Source organism: Oncorhynchus keta, chromosome 7 (genome assembly GCF_023373465.1).
Source record: "Oncorhynchus keta strain PuntledgeMale-10-30-2019 chromosome 7, Oket_V2, whole genome shotgun sequence".
In the NCBI taxonomy this organism is placed as follows: Eukaryota; Metazoa; Chordata; class Actinopteri; order Salmoniformes; family Salmonidae; genus Oncorhynchus; species Oncorhynchus keta.
In genome coordinates, this window is record NC_068427.1 from 20,841,959 (window position 1) to 20,860,682 (window position 18,724).

General features: G+C 39.9%; 1 protein-coding gene and 1 long non-coding RNA gene across 4 annotated transcripts; one reads left to right on the forward strand and one right to left on the reverse strand.

Annotated features, from left to right (window-relative positions):
- Positions 1 to 630: 630 nt before the first annotated feature.
- Positions 631 to 7,675, forward strand: si:dkey-4e7.3 (uncharacterized protein LOC402865 homolog). Of its 3 annotated transcripts, XM_052522202.1 has the most exons (8): positions 631 to 799; positions 3,666 to 3,781; positions 4,775 to 4,965; positions 6,128 to 6,307; positions 6,381 to 6,492; positions 6,605 to 6,741; positions 6,834 to 7,188; positions 7,277 to 7,675. In XM_052522202.1, the coding sequence occupies exons 1-7, from the start codon at positions 705 to 707 to the stop codon at positions 7,179 to 7,181; spliced, it is 1,179 nt and encodes a 392-aa protein (XP_052378162.1). In that variant the 5' UTR covers positions 631 to 704; the 3' UTR covers positions 7,182 to 7,188; positions 7,277 to 7,675. The 3 variants fall into 3 exon arrangements, with proteins under 3 accessions (XP_052378162.1, XP_035629510.1, XP_035629511.1); XM_035773617.2 differs by having other exon boundaries at positions 6,834 to 7,675; XM_035773618.2 differs by having other exon boundaries at positions 651 to 784; positions 6,834 to 7,675.
- A 4,364-nt stretch (positions 7,676 to 12,039) lies between these two features.
- LOC118386151 (uncharacterized) lies at positions 12,040 to 13,771 on the reverse strand. Its single transcript, XR_004826160.2, has 3 exons — positions 13,282 to 13,771; positions 12,952 to 13,161; positions 12,040 to 12,654 (listed from the first exon to the last, which is right to left on the reverse strand). It is a non-coding gene; the product is annotated as an uncharacterized LOC118386151 (long non-coding RNA).
- Between the last annotated feature and the right edge of the window lie 4,953 nt (positions 13,772 to 18,724).

The following is an 18,724-nucleotide window of genomic DNA, read 5'->3' on the forward strand; positions in this document are numbered from 1 at the left end:
TGGGAAAAAAGGTTGGATGTTGCCACACACATACCTACTTGTTAACAAAATTAAGGTAGTTTCATTTAAAATGGTTCATAAATATTATCCTGCCAACCACTATATGAAGAAGTTTAAGGAAAACATCAACTCAAATTGCTCCATTTGTAATGACCACCCAGAAACAGTGTTGCATCTTTTTTGGCATTGTATTCATGTAAGAAAACTGTGGCAATACATCAGTAGATTTATAATTGAACACTTTTATGAAGGTTTTACACTATTGTGGAGAAATGTACTGCTTGGATTCTTTACCTACGATAGAAATACGCTGAAACATTTTTATGTAATTCATTTCATTATTCTTTTGGCCAAATTTCACATTCACAAATGTAAATTTACAAACAAAAAAAACACATTTTCTTACCCTACAAAAATAAATTGAACTGAATTTTAAGACAATTAAATACTCTACTAACAAAAAAGCTGTTAGAATTATAAGTCCCTTATGCATGTCCCTTAATGTCTTTGTGTAATGTGATATTGTACCCCCGAGCTCAATTTCCATTGTATATAATATATACTTGTGTCCCCTCATGTACTCTATGTATTGATTTGTTGTTAATGATAAAAAATATAAAATAAAATAGTTGGCAATACCGCTCCAGCCGCCATATTGGGGTGCAACGCACGGATGGCCCAACCCGGAAACGAGAGAAAGGTCTATGATTGCGGCAAGATTATCGAGATTCAATGTTGAAAGCGCATTGGAGGTTGTTCATCTTTACCGTAGACATACACGGAGGTTAGCGGAAAGCAGGTGCATATACATTTATTTTGGATTAAAACATTGCGAATATTAATTTAATGCGAGGCCTATGGATAGAGCTTATGCCATAACTTTGGGACACAACATCGTGAGACTTTATTCGTTCAACCAATAGACTCCCAAATGTTGTGTTCCCGTAGCTAATATGTATGGAACGCCGTTTGGGTCTTGACGTGTCAAAATAAACTTTTAATTTGACACGTCAAATAACACAATTCTATTAGAATGTTGTGTGTGATGAATTTGCACGTATAAACCAAGCGCCACCACTATCAATCAGTAGCACTGTCAAAGCTGTACCTAAAAGTCTGTTTCAAGCACACACTGGCCACAACCGATGTGTTTACAATAACGCGATGGTAAATGAGGCATTATTTTTGACCGCAACTTCTGGGGTAGCTAGTTTTAGCTTGGTACCTAGCTAGCACCAATACAACCAGCCTGAAAACAATGACCAGTAGAAACTGCAGTCATCTTAATTATCCTTAACAATGATTTAGGAATCCTTGTGAGTAAGTATTAACGAGGTAGCCACTTGTTGTTCGCCTATTGAAATTCAGTTCATTAAAATGATTAGCTAGCCAGCTACTTAACCCTGTTGCCCAAAGCTAACGTTTTTAGCAGCCAGCTAGCCTCATCTGGCTAGTGAGGCTCGACCGCACTGGGTTATGTGTTGTGAAGCTAACCACAATAAGGATTTGGCACTATAGTGGAATTTGCGGTTTGCCTTCAAAATAAAATTACCTATTTGAAAGTGACGCAGAAGGTTATAATTGGTGGAATTATGCCATATTTAGACTAGATAATGTTAAACAAGGTTGGAATGTGAAGCAATGAAATGGGTTACCATTCAACTCGGTGACACCCTCAGAACACAACTGTGAAGAGTTTATGCAAATGTTAGTGTTGTAGCTCTTATCTCAGGACTGACTGAATTCACCTCCCCAGTCAGCCTATTGTGTGCATTGACATTCATATTGTACTGTACAGCTTTACCTAAGGATTGGGGTTCAATGAAATGGGGTATCAGTCTACTCAATAACCAATATAGTTTTCCCAACATCCTCCTCAGTTATCAGACTCCAAAACATTCACGCAGTATTGTTTATCCTCTTGAATGGTGTTCAATACACATGGGTTGATAATAAATGTGGCTCAATTCACAGTTGTTTCAGATGTTTCTCTGGGTGTCACCGAGTAGACTGATACCCTATGTCATTGATCCGCAATCCATAGGTTAGGCTGTACAGTGAAATAAGTATGCCCCCAATGCAATTCTAAAGTCCAATACATCCAGTTTGATTTCACCAGCATTGTGTCAAATGAACAAATGATTGTATTTTGTTGATTTTATATAACAACATTTCAACCTCGTTTAGCATGATCTATTCAATTATTATATAAAATGCAAATTAATTACATAAAAATCATACAATGTGATTTTATGGATTTTTGTTTTAGATTCCGTCTCTCACAGTTGAAGTGTACCTATAATAAAAATTACAGACCTCTACATGCTTTGTAAGTAGGAAACACTGCCGATTTTGCAGGTTATCAAATACTTGTTCTACCCACTGTAGCTGTATAGTTAGCTAGCTAACTATAATTACTTAAACAGTTTTGCTATGTTTTGGGGAAGAACATTGTTTGCATCCATGAGCTAGCTTTCTTTTATGACCAGCACTCAAAGTGCGCGAGACAACTTTACCAGCATCATTGCATGCGTATCAATGAATCGTTTTACATATGAAATACTAGTAATAGTGTAATCAATGTGTAATAACTACGTAAAAAATGAATGAACGCGTTAAAATATTATATGACGTGGAGTTATATTCAGGTCCTGATTGATCAACTATGGAACGCATAGTCAACAAGCTTATTTGACATGTGAAATAGTGTTATTTGGCACGTCAAATCGTGTATCTTTTTTGACATGCAAAGACCCAAATGGTTTATAGTCAATTTTGACACTAGAATAACTGACTCCTATCAATATCACAGGGCGTTTTCAAAGGGATTTGTTGCTTTTTAAAGCCAAGCATCGAAAATAGCTCAGAACAGTTTTACCGCTTCTTAGACTTGCTTCCGATGAGAATGACATACCTATAACTATCATTTCTATGTGAATTTGTTCGGTTGCCTAAAAAGTTACATATTGCAGCTTTAAATAATATTGATGCGTTTACACAATAAAACTCTATACTATAGCAGACTGCAAATCATACAGGGATTTAAGCCATTCCGCTGCATGATCATTCATTCAGTCTTGTTCTTCTCTAGTCCTGATTGTGGCAACACATTCGATTTACACAGAAAAAAAAACATCCCTTGTCTGTCAAGGAATGTTGAATACAATTATATTTGAACTGAAGATTGTCCGTGGAGTTGATCCTTCAGTGGGTCAAAATTTTAGACAAAATATCCACCAGAAAGTATTAATAAACCAACTTCAAAACACAAGTCTCTGTCTGTAGCAATCAAGATTTGTTTGCTCATGACCTAAGGCACTTGCACAAGACAGAAGCGCATGCTTCCGATGCATGGCGAAGTCTTGCAGGTGTTTACATGGTTTTGCCCATGTGCCAGGTGATACACTACCAGTGGTTACATAATTTTTATCTTGGGGATATTTTGTCTGAAAATTCGTCCCACTGAAGGACCGAGCGCTCAGACAACTGGTAGAGTAAGTTGAAATGTCATTTCATTAAACATTCTGTCCTGTAAGGAAACTTTCCAAGTTTTTGCAGTGGCTTGTTTAACTGTATACCAACAATTGGTATCTCAGTCTGATTTATTAGACAAGTTCTCCTCTAGTTTATCGTCACTGACTTCACTCCTCCCTCTCTTTCACAAGCCTCCTGGCCGCTCAAAGGTTCCCAGTTGCATGTGACGGTCACTTGTTAGCCAGGCCAAGAGGAGTAGCAGCCTGTCCACACCGACACAGCCCAGTCCTATTCTATTCAACTACAGGTAGGCTGTACCTCTATTCTAAGATGTCATGTACTACATGTCATGTCGTTGGGTCCTGTGTGATTATGCTGTCCGACTTCATTGTAATTCTAAATCCCAGGCCACTGAACAATATAGGTACGGTCGATGGTCTCTTTATTGCAATTGTGCAACAATAACTGCAGATGATCAGATCTCACAATACCTGGACAGGTGTGAACATATTGAGACACTGCTGAGAGAGATTGTGAGATGCAGGTTGGCTTTTATTGCCACGAGTCTTGTCCTGGAGGCAGAACTGAGCGATTTCCCCATAGATAAGCCAGCTGTAAAGTAAAAATGAATGAAAACAAAAATGTGCTTTTTGGTCTTAATTTAAGGTTAGGGTTAGCAGTGTTGTTAAAGTTAGACTGTGGCTGTGCCAGCTAGTGACCACTCTGCAGTGCTAACCTGCTTGTGAGACAGGCAAAAAGCTCATAGAGGTTAATGGACTCATACTGGAGCCTAGAACACAGCCTGATCAGAACACACCGAGACAGAGTCAGACCATGCATGTCTTAAGGAACATTTGTGTTTGTTCCATTATCACGTGCATGGTCTGGTTGTTCAACTTGAAAGAATAAATAAATCTGTGTATAGATGACAGTACCTCAGTTACCTTTTTAGTAAAAAAAAACATGACTAGGCTAGTTATTGAAAGCTTGGATCAGACTGCAAATTGAATATTAATGGGTGTTTTAGTTTAGAAGTTCTGTGTGTACCAATTCTAAGATTGAATCCAATATTTCTGTTCCTATGTTAATGTATCATAGTGGTTAGGTTATACTTTTTTTAAATATCTGAAACCAATATTTCTGTTCCTGTGTTAATGTATCATAGTGGTTAGGTTATAATTTTTGATCTGTCTCTGTGTTAATGTATCATAGTGGTTAGGTTATAATTTTTGATCTGTCTCTGTGTTAATGTATCATAGTGGCTAGGTTATTTGATCTTTCCTTGTGTTCTGTGTCTCAGGCTCCAGTATGAGTAGTAAGAAGCTGCTGGTGGATGTGGACTGTGGGGTGGATGATGCTCAGGCTATCATGATGGCACTGTCCACCCCTTATGTAGAGGTCCTGGGCATCACCTGTGTCCATGGCAACACCAATGTGGAGAACGTGTGCAAGAACACGCTGCGGGTGCTCCAAGTCTGCAACAGACTGGAGGTATAGTACTGTTAATATTTGGTAGACAATGTTAGTCCCTTTCAATTAGATTATATTGTTTATTTAGCTAAAATTGTCTTGACATATTTGTTGAAGTAAACAAGCACCCAATAGGATACAGGGAATGTGCTTATATTGTCACGAAATATAGAAAGTGCATTTAACGGTAAAGCTTATACATTGTGTACAAAACATTAGGAGCATCTGCTCTTTCCATGAGACTGACCATGTGAATCCAGGTGAAAGCTATGATCCCTTATTGATGTCACTTGTTAAATTCACTTCAATCAGTGTAGATGAAGAAAGAGGAGACGAGTTAAAAAATTTACTTTTAAGACTTGAAACAATTGAGACATGAATTGTCTATGTGTGTCGTTCAGAGGGTGAATGGGCAAAATAAAACATTTAAGTGCCTTTGAACGGGGTATGGTAGTAGGTGCCAGGCGCACCGGTTTGTGTCAAGAACTACAATGCTGCTGGGTTTTTCACGCTCAACAGTTTCCTGTGTGTATCAAGAAAGATCCACCACCCTAAGGACATCCAGACAACTTGACACAACTGTGGGAAGCATTGGAGTCAACATGGGCCAGCATCCCTGTGGAATGCTTTCCACACCTTGTAGAGTCCATGCCCCTATGAAATGAGGCTGTTCTGGGGGCAAACTCAAATGTAGGAAGGTGTTCCTAATGTTCTGTACATTCGGTGTATAGACTAATGTATGCATACCCTTACACAGAGGGGAAGAGATCACATGATGGGGAAGGATGCGATAATAGTCTGTTGACCTCTCTCTCTTCCTCTTTGAATATACACTGTTGTTCTCTGTCTCAGACACATGACTGTGGAGCTCTACCCAATTCTAGAGGTCTGGAAACTGAGATCTGATTTGACATAATGTTCTGCTTACAGCAGTAGCACATAAACAGAGCATCATTGTGGAGAGGCTGGAGTTTACATCAAACGTTGCCATGACATAAGCGAAGTAGTTGGTTTAAGAAACAGATTGGCAACCAGACTAGTTTTTGAGTCTGTGTTTTGGGATGCCCACTTACATAAGCTGGGCTCTTGAATTCATAGCAAGTGAAAGTGTAGAGGGAATACTATAAATGTTGCAATTTGAAACTATTGCATTCAGGGTTCTGACCTCTGTTCTGTGTTCTAGATCCCTGTATTCCGTGGTGCTGCCAAGCCTATCCTGGGGAATGTGATCAGTGCGGGAAACTTCCATGGCCAGGACGGGCTGGGGGATGCTCCAGACCCAAACGCTCCGGGGCTGGACATGCTGCAGATGGAAGGAGCGGTATCTGCACTGATCCGGATAGTCAACGAAAACCCTGGAGAGGTGAGAGAGCAGTAGACGCAGGCTACTCAATATGTGTGTGTGTCCCTGTTGTAAATGCAGGTGTTTCTCCCAGGTATCTCTGGTGGCCACAGCTCCCCTCACCAACCTAGCTCTGGCTGTAAGAATGGAGCCATCCTTCCCCAGCAAACTTAAAGGCCTTTACATCATGGGAGGCAACACAGAGTGTAAGGGCTATGATTTATTTGCTTCAGAAGATCAACTTATCTACTATACTAATAGTAAATAGATAAATGGGTCGATTGCCATAGGTTTTAATAATGTGGTACCTGTCTTCAGCCAGAGGAAACACCACAGTGTGTGCAGAGTTTAACTTCGCTGCCGACCCGGAAGCAGCTTACATCGTACTGAATGACTTCCTGTGTCCCACTTACATAGCCAGCTGGGAGTTCACCTGCTACAGCAAGCTGCCCTGGGTAACATTCATTTCATGTAATCAATAAATGATAAAACACTACCTTCCACATTATGATTGATGTTGTTTTCCTATTCTGGTTCCACCTGACAGTCGTGGTGTGATGACTGGCTGGCCCAGGAGTCAGAGAAGGCTCGCTTCATGGCCCGGATCTTCCGCCACAGTATGGAAGAGTCGAACAGCGAGCGCTTCCAGGCGGAGATGGTTTACGGCATGGGCTTTGTGTCATGTGACTCCTACGCCATGGCGGCAGCCATCGACAACACCTTTGTCACCGAGAGCGACCACATGGCGGTGAGCGTGGAGCTGACGGGCACACACACGCGTGGCATGATGATCCTGGACACGCTGGGCATGCTGAAGAAGACTCACAAGGCCTTCGTCATGAAGAAGGTGAACATGGTGAGGTTTGAGCAGATGATGATGGACGCTCTGAAGTAATCTCTAGGTCTGCTACAGCTAACCACGAGACTGTAGAAGTAAACTAACCACTACACGTGAGCAGATGATGATGGATGCTCTGAAGTAATCTCTAGGCCTGCTACAGCTAACCACGAGACTGTAGAAGTAAACTAACCACTACACGTGAGCAGATGATGATGGATGCTCTGAAGTAATCTCTAGGTCTGCTACAGCTAACCACTAGACTGTAGAAGTAGACAAACAACTATGAGAACGCTCTATGGGACCGTAACCAGGGAAAAGGGACAACTCCAACCTCATCCAGTCACCCCAAGACCGTGGACGTCAAGGCAGCCCTCAACACCTCTCTGATTGAGAGGTTGGGTTAGATGTGGAAGACACATTTCGGTTAAATGCATTCAGTTGTGCAACTCTTTTCCCTTTTACTGTATTGTCAGCTCACGCTGATGTCAAGAATCATGCCTTGTCATTTAGATAAACATTTTTAAATAAATCGATTGAATTACAACTCATACCAGCAGTCGTGTGCATTAAACACTCCATTATGTCACAAGCACATTCGCAACACTTAATCCGTTTTATTGATACATTCATTACACCCAGTTGTTCAAAACAGATGCACAATTTAGAAATCTATCTTCAGAGCAGTCAAGGGGAAGGACAGTCCTGGGTATAATGATTACGCCAATTCTATTGCAAAACATTTCACAACAGAAACCGTTTAGGAGAGTTTAAATTAGACAAATTCAGGTAGGTCCCTCCCCGTTTCGTTGTTTCCATTTGGTTCTTAAACGGTAAACATTTTCTGTAATGAATACACCTCTGCTTTATAGAGTTTCTTGAAGTTTGCTCATTGCAGAACGTGGAAGCAGAAGTACAGCCCAGCATAGAGTTCTTCGGCACATATGCAAATATCTTTAGTTGTAATTGTGGTAGGCCTATTCACAGCAACACTTTAGTTTCTACCCATCATGGCAGGAGGAAAAAAAGTCTACCAAATATTCTTTGATCACTATATCCAGTGGTGGAAAAGTACTCCGTTGTCATACTTGAGTAAAAGTAAAGATACCTCAATAGAAAATGACTCAAGTAAAAGTGACCCAGTAAAATACTACTTGAGCAAAAGTCTAGTATTTGGTTTTAAATATGCTTAAGTACAAAAGTAAATGGAAGTTTTAAAAAAATGTACTTAAGTATCAAAAGTTAAAATATGAATCATTTTACCTTTATTTAACTAGGCAAGTCATTTAAGAACAAATTCTTATTTTCAATGGCGGCCTGTTTGGGGGCAGAACGAGGGGTTTGAACTTGCAACCTTCAGGTTACTTGTTCAACGCTCTGTCCAACGCTCTAACCACTAGGCTACCCTGCCGCCCCATTAAGTTCCTTATATTAAGCAAACCTGACGGCATAGTTTGTATTTGATTTTGTATTGACTGATAGCCAGGGGCACACTCAGACAATTTATAAACAAAGCATTTCTGTTTAGTGAGTCCACCAGATCAGAGGCAGTAGGGATGTTCTCTTGATAAGTGTGTGAATTTGACAATTTTCCTGTCAAAATGTAACTACTTTTGGGTGTCAGGGAAAATGTATGGTGTAAAAAGTATATTCTTTTCATTAGGAATGTAGTGGAGTAAAAGTTGCCAAAAATATCAAAAGTAAAGTACAGATACCCCCAAAAAACAACAAGTAGTATTTTAAAGTATTTTTACTGAAGTACTTTACACCAATGACTATCTTCTCTACAGAACAACCTCAAATCACGTTCTCAGGTGAAGTTAGCGGTAGTTAGTGGTCCTTCTGTAGCTCAGTTGGTAGAGCATGGCGCTTGTAACGCCAGGGTAGTGGGTTCGATTCCCGGGACCACCCATACGTAGAATGTATGCACACATGACTGTAAGTCGCTTTGGATAAAAGCGTCTGCTAAATGGCATATTAAATTACAATCCCCATACTGAACCTTTTAAGTTAGTTAAGCTACTATTTACAATTAATAATTTCAGTGCTGTCATTGTTCCAGAGATTTCCAACGTTGGTCCATTAACAGCCTTTCCTGCCCCGGAATCTAGACCTGTTATCTCAAATGAAATCGTATGTCACATGCGCCGAATACAACAGCTGTAGACCTTATGGTGAAATGCTTACTTACAAGCCCTTAACCAACAATACAGTTTTAAGAAAAATAAGTGTTAAGTAGAAAATAGAGGTAGATCAGAAACTAGTCAGTTCCATACATAAGGATTAAGTGTTGAATTAATGTCATTGCTGTCACTGATGATCTCACCACAGATCTCTTGCACTTCAAGAAAGAAGTCTGCAATGCACAACAGTGGCCCTCCTTCAGACACTGACATCTCCCCCCTGCAGAAACAGACAACACAAGGTTAGCTAAATACTTAATTTTTTTACCAAGACTGGTGTTGTGTTTTTGATCATTCTCACCGTTTACATTGACCACACAACATATATGCATGAATACATAAAGCCTACCCACTACTACTACCAATGACACGTTCAAAACAACTGGGAACTCAAAAATACGACGTCAAATCATGACATCAGTGATCTCCAGGTCGGAAAGTCAGTGCTCCCAGTTAAAATTCCGAGTTGAATGTCTGTTCAAATCGATTTTTCACAAGTTCCCAGTTGTTTTAAACACTCGTAAGTCGGAGATTTCCGAGTTTCCAGTTGTCTTAAACGCGGCATAACTATGGCGTCAAAACCGATCCAAAAGACGAACGAGCACTAAATGGCGCGGGCGAGCAAGATGAAGCGTCATTGCATGAGCAAACACTGAGTCGAGAGAGGAGAAAATGGTCAAGCCAGCAGAGGACGGGTACCGCGAGTGCACAGGACTGTCTAGAGTGCAAATTAAACTTGAGTTTACAAGTGCGACTTTAAGTAAGCAGAACATCATCGTCACATATCAACAACAACAAACAATATTGAACTATAAGAAAATAAACGTGAATTAAACGTGTATATTTTGGGTGGTCGGCGGGGGGGCGCTTTAAATTTTAAAACCAGAAATAGCCACTTGTCATTGTCAAGTTTTCGCTCTCAATTGATCAAATTGTTATCTCTCAAGTCTTGTCACCTTTGGCAGGGTTGCCAGGTCTTGAAGAAATGTATAACCCAAATGACAAAACTCACTCAAAAAAAAAAATTTTCGCAGCAAGAGCAGGGTTGCCACATCAATCCAATATTTTTTCCCCCAATAATTTTATCGGGCGAATTAAGGAATATCAACGTACTTTTTAACAGCATAGGCTAAGAAGCAACATTCTGGTTTCCATCAAAATTATAATTCTTGCGAGTTTAAGAATATGTCACAAGAGAAAAGATAAATCGCCCTTATTAAACATTCCAGATAATTTGACTTGTTTTGACTGCTATGATTAAACAATAAGGCTAAGGGCTGTCTTAGGACATAGCCCTTAGCAGTGGTATATTGGCCATGCTTTATGGAAAAAGGGTGTCTCCATAATGACCAATCTAAATAGCCTACTTTCAACTGGTAAAACGTAATCACGACGTGCGCGCTGCTCTGTTTCCATGATATCTGCAGCTGTCTCTCAACCGTGGCTCTCTCAACTCACCATTCATTCATTCACCCAGTAACAGCCTGCTCACTGCCTGATAGTTAGCAGCAGCAGGTATCTGAAATATGTGTTTTTAAAGAGAATGCCATTGCGGCCGCGGTGCAATTTAAAAGTAGCCCAAAAACCTGCACCCGCAACCAATACATTTTTCAAAGTATCTCAATTCACAAGAAAACTACGAACTTGGCAAGGGCGGGTTTATAGGCGGGTGCGTGTCTAGAAACCTTAGATTGGCCACTTTTACCGATGTGATGGACGAACTAGCTACATTTCTGCCATTGTGTTGTGATTGGCTATTACGAGCCTTCTGTTTGCGATGCACTGCAAAGCCGTCTGTTTAGCTAGATAGCCGGGTTGAGTAATAAGTTCCGAACGACTTGAGGAACCCAGTAGCTTGATAATCAAATTAATTAGGAAATAAATTATAATAGGTACACTATACCTTGCTGCAGCACTCTCTCAACGCACACACCCGTCAAGCCCTCTCCACCATTCATTCACTCACTCACTCAGTCACAGCCTGATAGTCAGCAGCAGCAGGTAACAAACAGTGAAATATGTAGATTTGTTTTCAAAGAGAAATGGAATGGCGGCGCAGTGCAATTTAAAAGTAGCACAAAAAAACTCCAGCAATACATTTTCACCCGCGGCATCGTATTCAAAGTAACCCAGTTCTCAGGAAAACCGCGAACGTCGCAACCCTGACCTTTGGTTTGGATTTCAGTCTGATGGTTGGGCGGGTTTACAGTCTAGACACTTTAGATTGGCCACTTTCACTGGTGTGATGGATCGAAGTAACAAATTCCTACCATTGGCCAGTCCAGCGTTGTGATTGGCTATTACGAGCCTTCTGTTTGCGATACACTGCAAATCCGTCTGTTTAGCTAGATACTGTAGTTCGGCACTTAGTGCTCAACCCGACTACCCAGCAGCTTGATAACCAAATTAATTGGGAAATAATAGGTACACTACACCTAGCTCTATCAACGGACACACCCCTTAAAACCTCACCACCATTCACTCACTCATTCCACGTTGAGTGGAATGTACTTGCTAAACTTAGCTAATTACTTATTAGCCAGCAAAACGAAAAGCGGTCAGCTCTTCTGACACCATGAAACGAGTCGACTAATTGCAGGCAGGAGCCAATATTTTGGGTATTAAAGGACACGCACAGCACATTCTTAAAAAAAAAAAAAAGTATTTGAAAATACAAAATGGGAATCTTCTACCTCTCATCCAGAGCATAACCAATCACAAATAATACAATGTAAACTGAATCAGCTTTATTCAACAAATACATTGGCATGTTCAGGAACTTGACTGAAATGGTGCTGCCACAAAAAGAATATACAGACAAAAATAAAATATCCACATACAGTATGTACACTTCAAACTGCAGATAGCCTACAGGTTTCAGAGCATTGGGCTGTTCTTCCAGGTCGCTGGTTCAAATCTCAAGCAGACTGAAAAATCTGTCTATGTGCACTTTGGCGAGGCACTTTACCCTATTTGCTACCTGTATGTCGCTCTGGATGAGAGTGTCAGCTAAATGGCTCAAATGTAAACACATGCTAAATGATGCATATAATAGGAGAGTGTAAGGTACATAGTCTGTGGATGAATAGTGCAAAGTCCATGGATGAGAGGACCAGGTGGACAGTTGGTGAGGGCCAATGACAAAGGGGAAGAAACTGTTCTGTGGCAGGAGGTTTTGCCAGAGGGGAATGTTTGAAAGAGGGGGTGGAAGGGGTCGGCAATGAACTTCCCAGCACACTTCTTTGCCTTCGATTCGTGCAGGACAGCCAATGACCCTCTCAGCAGACCAGACAATCCGTTGCAGTGATGGAGGTGGTGAGGATGGACTCGGTCATTTAGAACAGAATCTGTACACACGGCATTCAAAGGAGGGCTGAGAACAAAAACACCATGCATTCTCCAAACATTGCATTGAGGAAAACAGATTTTTTTTAACAGTAATTGTCTGATTGAGAACTACTATCGATCAATTACAGAATCTAAAATGATTTATAGTTGACAATGGACGTTTTATTGAATAGTCAGTAATAGAGTCAAATTGCACAGGGAGTCTCATCAGAGCAGATGTTATCAGCAAGCCAGAGCAATCTGAGGAAAGAGCACAAAGTAGAACAAAGATTTACATTTATTCTGTTCGCACTTACTGTATCATTTGACATAAGCCCTGTCCCAATGAATCTTTGCTCAACTCTTCACTTCCTTTTCAAAACCCAATGGAGGTCTTAGGCAAGGAACTTTGGGTCATCTCTTATGGGGGTGTAAGGAGGCCAGTGATGGTCAGTCCTTGCATCCATAACGCGGTCTATGAAATTGAGAGCGGTTACATGTCCCCAGCCCCATGCCTCGGCTTTTTACTAAACAGGGGCAAGAAGAACGCTTTGTTATTGTTTCAACTGCTGATTGTCACTTTAAGAAACAAATAAATGAGCATACAAGTATGTTTAAGCATACATGACTTGAGTGTGGTGCCATACCTTTAACTCCCAAATTAAAATCCTTGTACAATCCATAGACATTGGTAAAAAGGTAAACAAAAGTATGACAATGGAGATTGAGGAAGGTGGAGCGATACATATGTGCAGAGTTGTTTAATTAAGGCATACAATTAGTTGGTAGTCCCCCGTATTTGTGAGTGCAGTAATTTCTGAATCTCGATATGTAGAAAATATTTATTCAGGTTAACAAAAAAAAAAAAAACTAATTTAATACGTCCGGGAATGAAGTTCTGCTCACTCACTCGTAAACTCTCAACTGTAATATGTGCGCACCACACCGGTCTACGCTCCCTGAACCCGTCCTCTGCTCGCTCGACCACATTTCTTCTCGAGCAATGTTTAATCTAGCTCGCGCGCGCCATCTCGTGTTCGACTTTTGGATCGGATCTGACACCCTACATAACTAGAATTATTCCGGCTGGTGCAGAAAGCTGTGCACTTTGCAATGTAAGGGAATACCCCCCTGTATTGGACAAAAATGAATGGCATGTCATTGGCATCGGACAAACCATATACACATTGGCCAATACCACCCAATTCGGCGTTGATTCATGCAAAGTGTATTGCAAATGCCATATGGTAATTGCCAGTTGTAACACTTTAAAAATTCAACAGGGGGCAAATGCGCTCCACCGGGGTTTTTCATATTGGAGATGTAACCCAAATTAATGTCCAAAAGTAAAATTTTGAAAAAATGAACTTTTTTTCAAAAACTTATCACCCCTTAAAAAAGTGCTTTCTGGACCGTTTTTCGAAATTCTTTCGATTTTTTTGTCAATTACACATGTGTAAGAACTGTATGAATATACTTTTGTCCAATTTTATTATCATAATTTTTTAAATTTTTTTTATATGCGCATAAGGAATATGTTTTGTCCAATTCCAATATGATTTCATAGGAAGTCAAAAGTCAAAAGTCAAAAATGTCAAAATTTTGTAAAAAACTTCACACACCCATAAAAAAGTGCTTTCTGGACCGTTTTTCGAAATTCTTTCGATTTTTTGTCAATTACACATGTGTAAGAACTGTATGAATATACTTTTGTCCAATTTTATTATCATAATTTTTTTTTTTTTTTTTTACATGCGCATAAGGAATATGTTTTGTCCAATTCCAATATGATTTCATAGGAAGTCAAAAGTCAAAAGTCAAAAATGTCAAAATTTTGTAAAAACTTCACACACCCTTAAAAAGTGCTTTCTGGACCGTTTTTGAAATTCTTTCAATTTTTTTGTCAATTACACATGTGTAAGAACTGTATGAATATACTTGTGTCCAATTTTATTATCATATTTTTTTATATATTTTTTAAATTGTGCATAAGGATTTTTTTTGTGGGCCAAATGACGTAAGAAATTTGACATGCTCAAAAATCCTGCAGAAATGCAAAATTGACTGGCCTGATGAACTCGGGATGGCCGGGCAGTGATAGTTGTTCCTTTCCATCACTCGTTGTGTTGACTTCATCATGTCCATTTTGTGATGTTTTTTCACTATATAATCATATTGCAAGTGCACGTGCATTTGCAATATGTTTCAATGTGCATTTACCATATGAAATTTGACCTTGCTCAAAAATGCAAAATTGACTGGTCTGATGAACACAGGATGGCCGAGCAGTGATAGTTGTACATTTCCATCACTTGTTGTGTTGATTTCATCATGTCCATTAGGTGATGTTTTTTCACTATAGAATCATATTGCAAATGCACGTGCATTGTTGTGCAACTGGTAACCCAAAAATTAAAATATGGTTGTAAATGCATTTACCGGGACTCCTATTATCCATGCCCGCTATGGGAGTACCCTACTACGGCCCTCTATCTATGGGGGCAGTCCTGAGTGCTTTATGGACTGTTTAAAATATTCTGATGGATACGCATGTTGTGCAACTGGTGATTGAAAATAGGCACCTGGTAACCCAAAAATGAAAATATGGTTGTGAATGCATTTACCGGTCATTCTGATATTAATGCCCGCTATGGGAACACAGGATGGCCGAGCAGTGATAGTTGTACATTTCCATCACTCGTTGTGTTGATTTCATCAAGTCCATTAGGTGATGTTTTTACACTATAGAATCATATTGCAAGTGCGCGCGCATTTGCAATATGTTTCAATGTGCATTTACCATATGAAATTTGAAATGCTCAAAAATGCAAAATTGACTGGTCTGATGGACACAGGATGGCCGAGCAGTGATAGTTGTACATTTCCATCACTCGTTGTGTTGATTTCATCATGTCCATTAGGTGATGTTTTTTCACTATAGAATCATATTGCAAATGCACGTGCATTGTTGTGCAACTGGTAACCCAAAAATAAAAATATGGTTGTAAATGCATTTACCGGTCATTCTGATATTAATGCTCGCTATGGGAACACAGGATGGCCGGGCAGTGATAGTTGTACATTTCCATCACTCGTTGTGTTGATTTCATCATGTCCATTAGGTGATGTTTTTACACTATAGAATCATATTGCAAGTGCGCGCGCATTTGCAATATGTTTCAATGTGCATTTACCATATGAAATTTGACATGCTCAAAAATGCAAAATTGACTGGTCTGATGGACACAGGATGGCCGAGCAGTGATAGTTGTACATTTCCATCACTCGTTGTGTTGATTTCATCATGTCCATTAGGTGATGTTTTTCACTATAGAATCATATTGCAAGTGCGCGCATTTGCAATATGTTTCAATGTGCATTTACCATATGAAATTTGACATGCTCAAAAATGCAAAATTGACTGGTCTGATGGACACAGGATGGCCGAGCAGTGATAGTTGTACATTTCCATCACTCGTTGTGTTGATTTCATCATGTCCATTAGGTGATGTTTTTCACTATAGAATCATATTGCAAATGCACGTGCATTGTTGTGCAACTGGTAACCCAAAAATAAAAATATGGTTGTAAATGCATTTACCGGTCATTCTGATATTAATGCTCGCTATGGGAACACAGGATGGCCGGGCAGTGATAGTTGTACATTTCCATCACTCGTTGTGTTGATTTCATCATGTCCATTAGGTGATGTTTTTACACTATAGAATCATATTGCAAGTGCGCGCGCATTTGCAATATGTTTCAATGTGCATTTACCATATGAAATTTGACATGCTCAAAAATGCAAAATTGACTGGTCTGATGGACACAGGATGGCCGAGCAGTGATAGTTGTACATTTCCATCACTCGTTGTGTTGATTTCATCATGTCCATTAGGTGATGTTTTTCACTATAGAATCATATTGCAAATGCACGTGCATTGTTGTGCAACTGGTAACCCAAAAATAAAAATATGGTTGTAAATGCATTTACCGGTCATTCTGATATTAATGCTCGCTATGGGAACACAGGATGGCCGGGCAGTGATAGTTGTACATTTCCATCACTCGTTGTGTTGATTTCATCATGTCCATTAGGTGATGTTTTTACACTATAGAATCATATTGCAAGTGCGCGCGCATTTGCAATATGTTTCAATGTGCATTTACCATATGAAATTTGACATGCTCAAAAATGCAAAATTGACTGGTCTGATGGACACAGGATGGCCGAGCAGTGATAGTTGTACATTTCCATCACTCGTTGTGTTGATTTCATCATGTCCATTAGGTGATGTTTTTCACTATAGAATCATATTGCAAATGCACGTGCATTGTTGTGCAACTGGTAACCCAAAAATAAAAATATGGTTGTAAATGCATTTACCGGTCATTCTGATATTAATGCTCGCTATGGGAACACAGGATGGCCGGGCAGTGATAGTTGTACATTTCCATCACTCGTTGTGTTGATTTCATCATGTCCATTAGGTGATGTTTTTACACTATAGAATCATATTGCAAGTGCGCGCGCATTTGCAATATGTTTCAATGTGCATTTACCATATGAAATTTGACATGCTCAAAAATGCAAAATTGACTGGTCTGATGGACACAGGATGGCCGAGCAGTGATAGTTGTACATTTCCATCACTCGTTGTGTTGATTTCATCATGTCCATTAGGTGATGTTTTTCACTATAGAATCATATTGCAAATGCACGTGCATTGTTGTGCAACTGGTAACCCAAAAATAAAAATATGGTTGTAAATGCATTTACCGGTCATTCTGATATTAATGCTCGCTATGGGAACACAGGATGGCCGGGCAGTGATAGTTGTACATTTCCATCACTCGTTGTGTTGATTTCATCATGTCCATTAGGTGATGTTTTTACACTATAGAATCATATTGCAAGTGCGCGCGCATTTGCAATATGTTTCAATGTGCATTTACCATATGAAATTTGACATGCTCAAAAATGCAAAATTGACTGGTCTGATGGACACAGGATGGCCGAGCAGTGATAGTTGTACATTTCCATCACTCGTTGTGTTGATTTCATCATGTCCATTAGGTGATGTTTTTACACTATAGAATCATATTGCAAGTGCGCGCGCATTTGCAATATGTTTCAATGTGCATTTACCATATGAAATTTGACATGCTCAAAAATGCAAAATTGACTGGTCTGATGAACACAGGATGGCTGAGCAGTGATAGTTGTACATTTCCATCACCTGTTGTGTTGATTTCATCATGTCCATTTGTTTATGTTTTCTCACTTTTGCAAAGTCACTGTGCATTTGCAATATGGTTCAATGGGCAGGTACCATCACGAATTTGTCATGCTATAAAAATCCTGCAGGAATGTGAAATTGACTGGCCCGATGAACTCGGGATAGCTGGGCAGTGATTCTGGTTCATCTCCATGGCTCGTTAGGGTTGATTTCAGAATGTCACTTTTGGTGATGGTCCCTCTCCGTTTAAACATATTGCTAATGTACAAAAGTCAACTAGCAAGTCAGTGTCCATCAGTCAATTAGATGTCATTTTGACACCAAACTGATACCAATTGACACCAAACCCACTTTTTCCAACTCATTTAGAAGCCAACTATCATATATGTCAGAGCAGGCCCATAATTCACAGCGCCTTTAGTTTAAAACATAATAAAAACGTAAAACACATAGTTACGTTCTAGCTGCGGGTCCAGGTCAGACATTATGTGAAGGTCTATGTGAGGCGACCCCGAATCCCGAGTTTCGGCTCGATAGGTCCTTCGGTGCCCGAGTAAAACCCTAATTGGTGCTGAAAATCCACTTTTTCCATGCCTTGCTATGGGGTCCTTGAATGAGCTATCGGACCGAAACGTTGGGGTCCGTCTCTATGGGCCGAGCCGGTTCCAATGCACCTAGTCTTGTGTCTCTGAGACTTTTCTAAATGTCGCCATTTTCGTAATGGTCAAAATGAATTGAAATCATTGCAAATGTACGAGGCTATTTCTCGGTCCGAGAACCTTCTAGAGCCACCTAACTCACCACGCACTATCGACCCGAGGTCTAGAACAGGTTTCTAAAGTTTCGAACT

Coding starts and splice junctions, on each gene's coding strand:
- si:dkey-4e7.3 (XM_035773617.2), top strand. CDS start 705: ATGATTGCGGCAAGATTATCGAGATTCAATGTTGAAAGCGCATTGGAG. Junction 3,782..4,774: donor CCTATTCTATTCAACTACAG/GTAGGCTGTACC, acceptor TCTGTGTCTCAG/GCTCCAGTATGAGTAGTAAG. Junction 4,966..6,127: donor AAGTCTGCAACAGACTGGAG/GTATAGTACTGT, acceptor TCTGTGTTCTAG/ATCCCTGTATTCCGTGGTGC.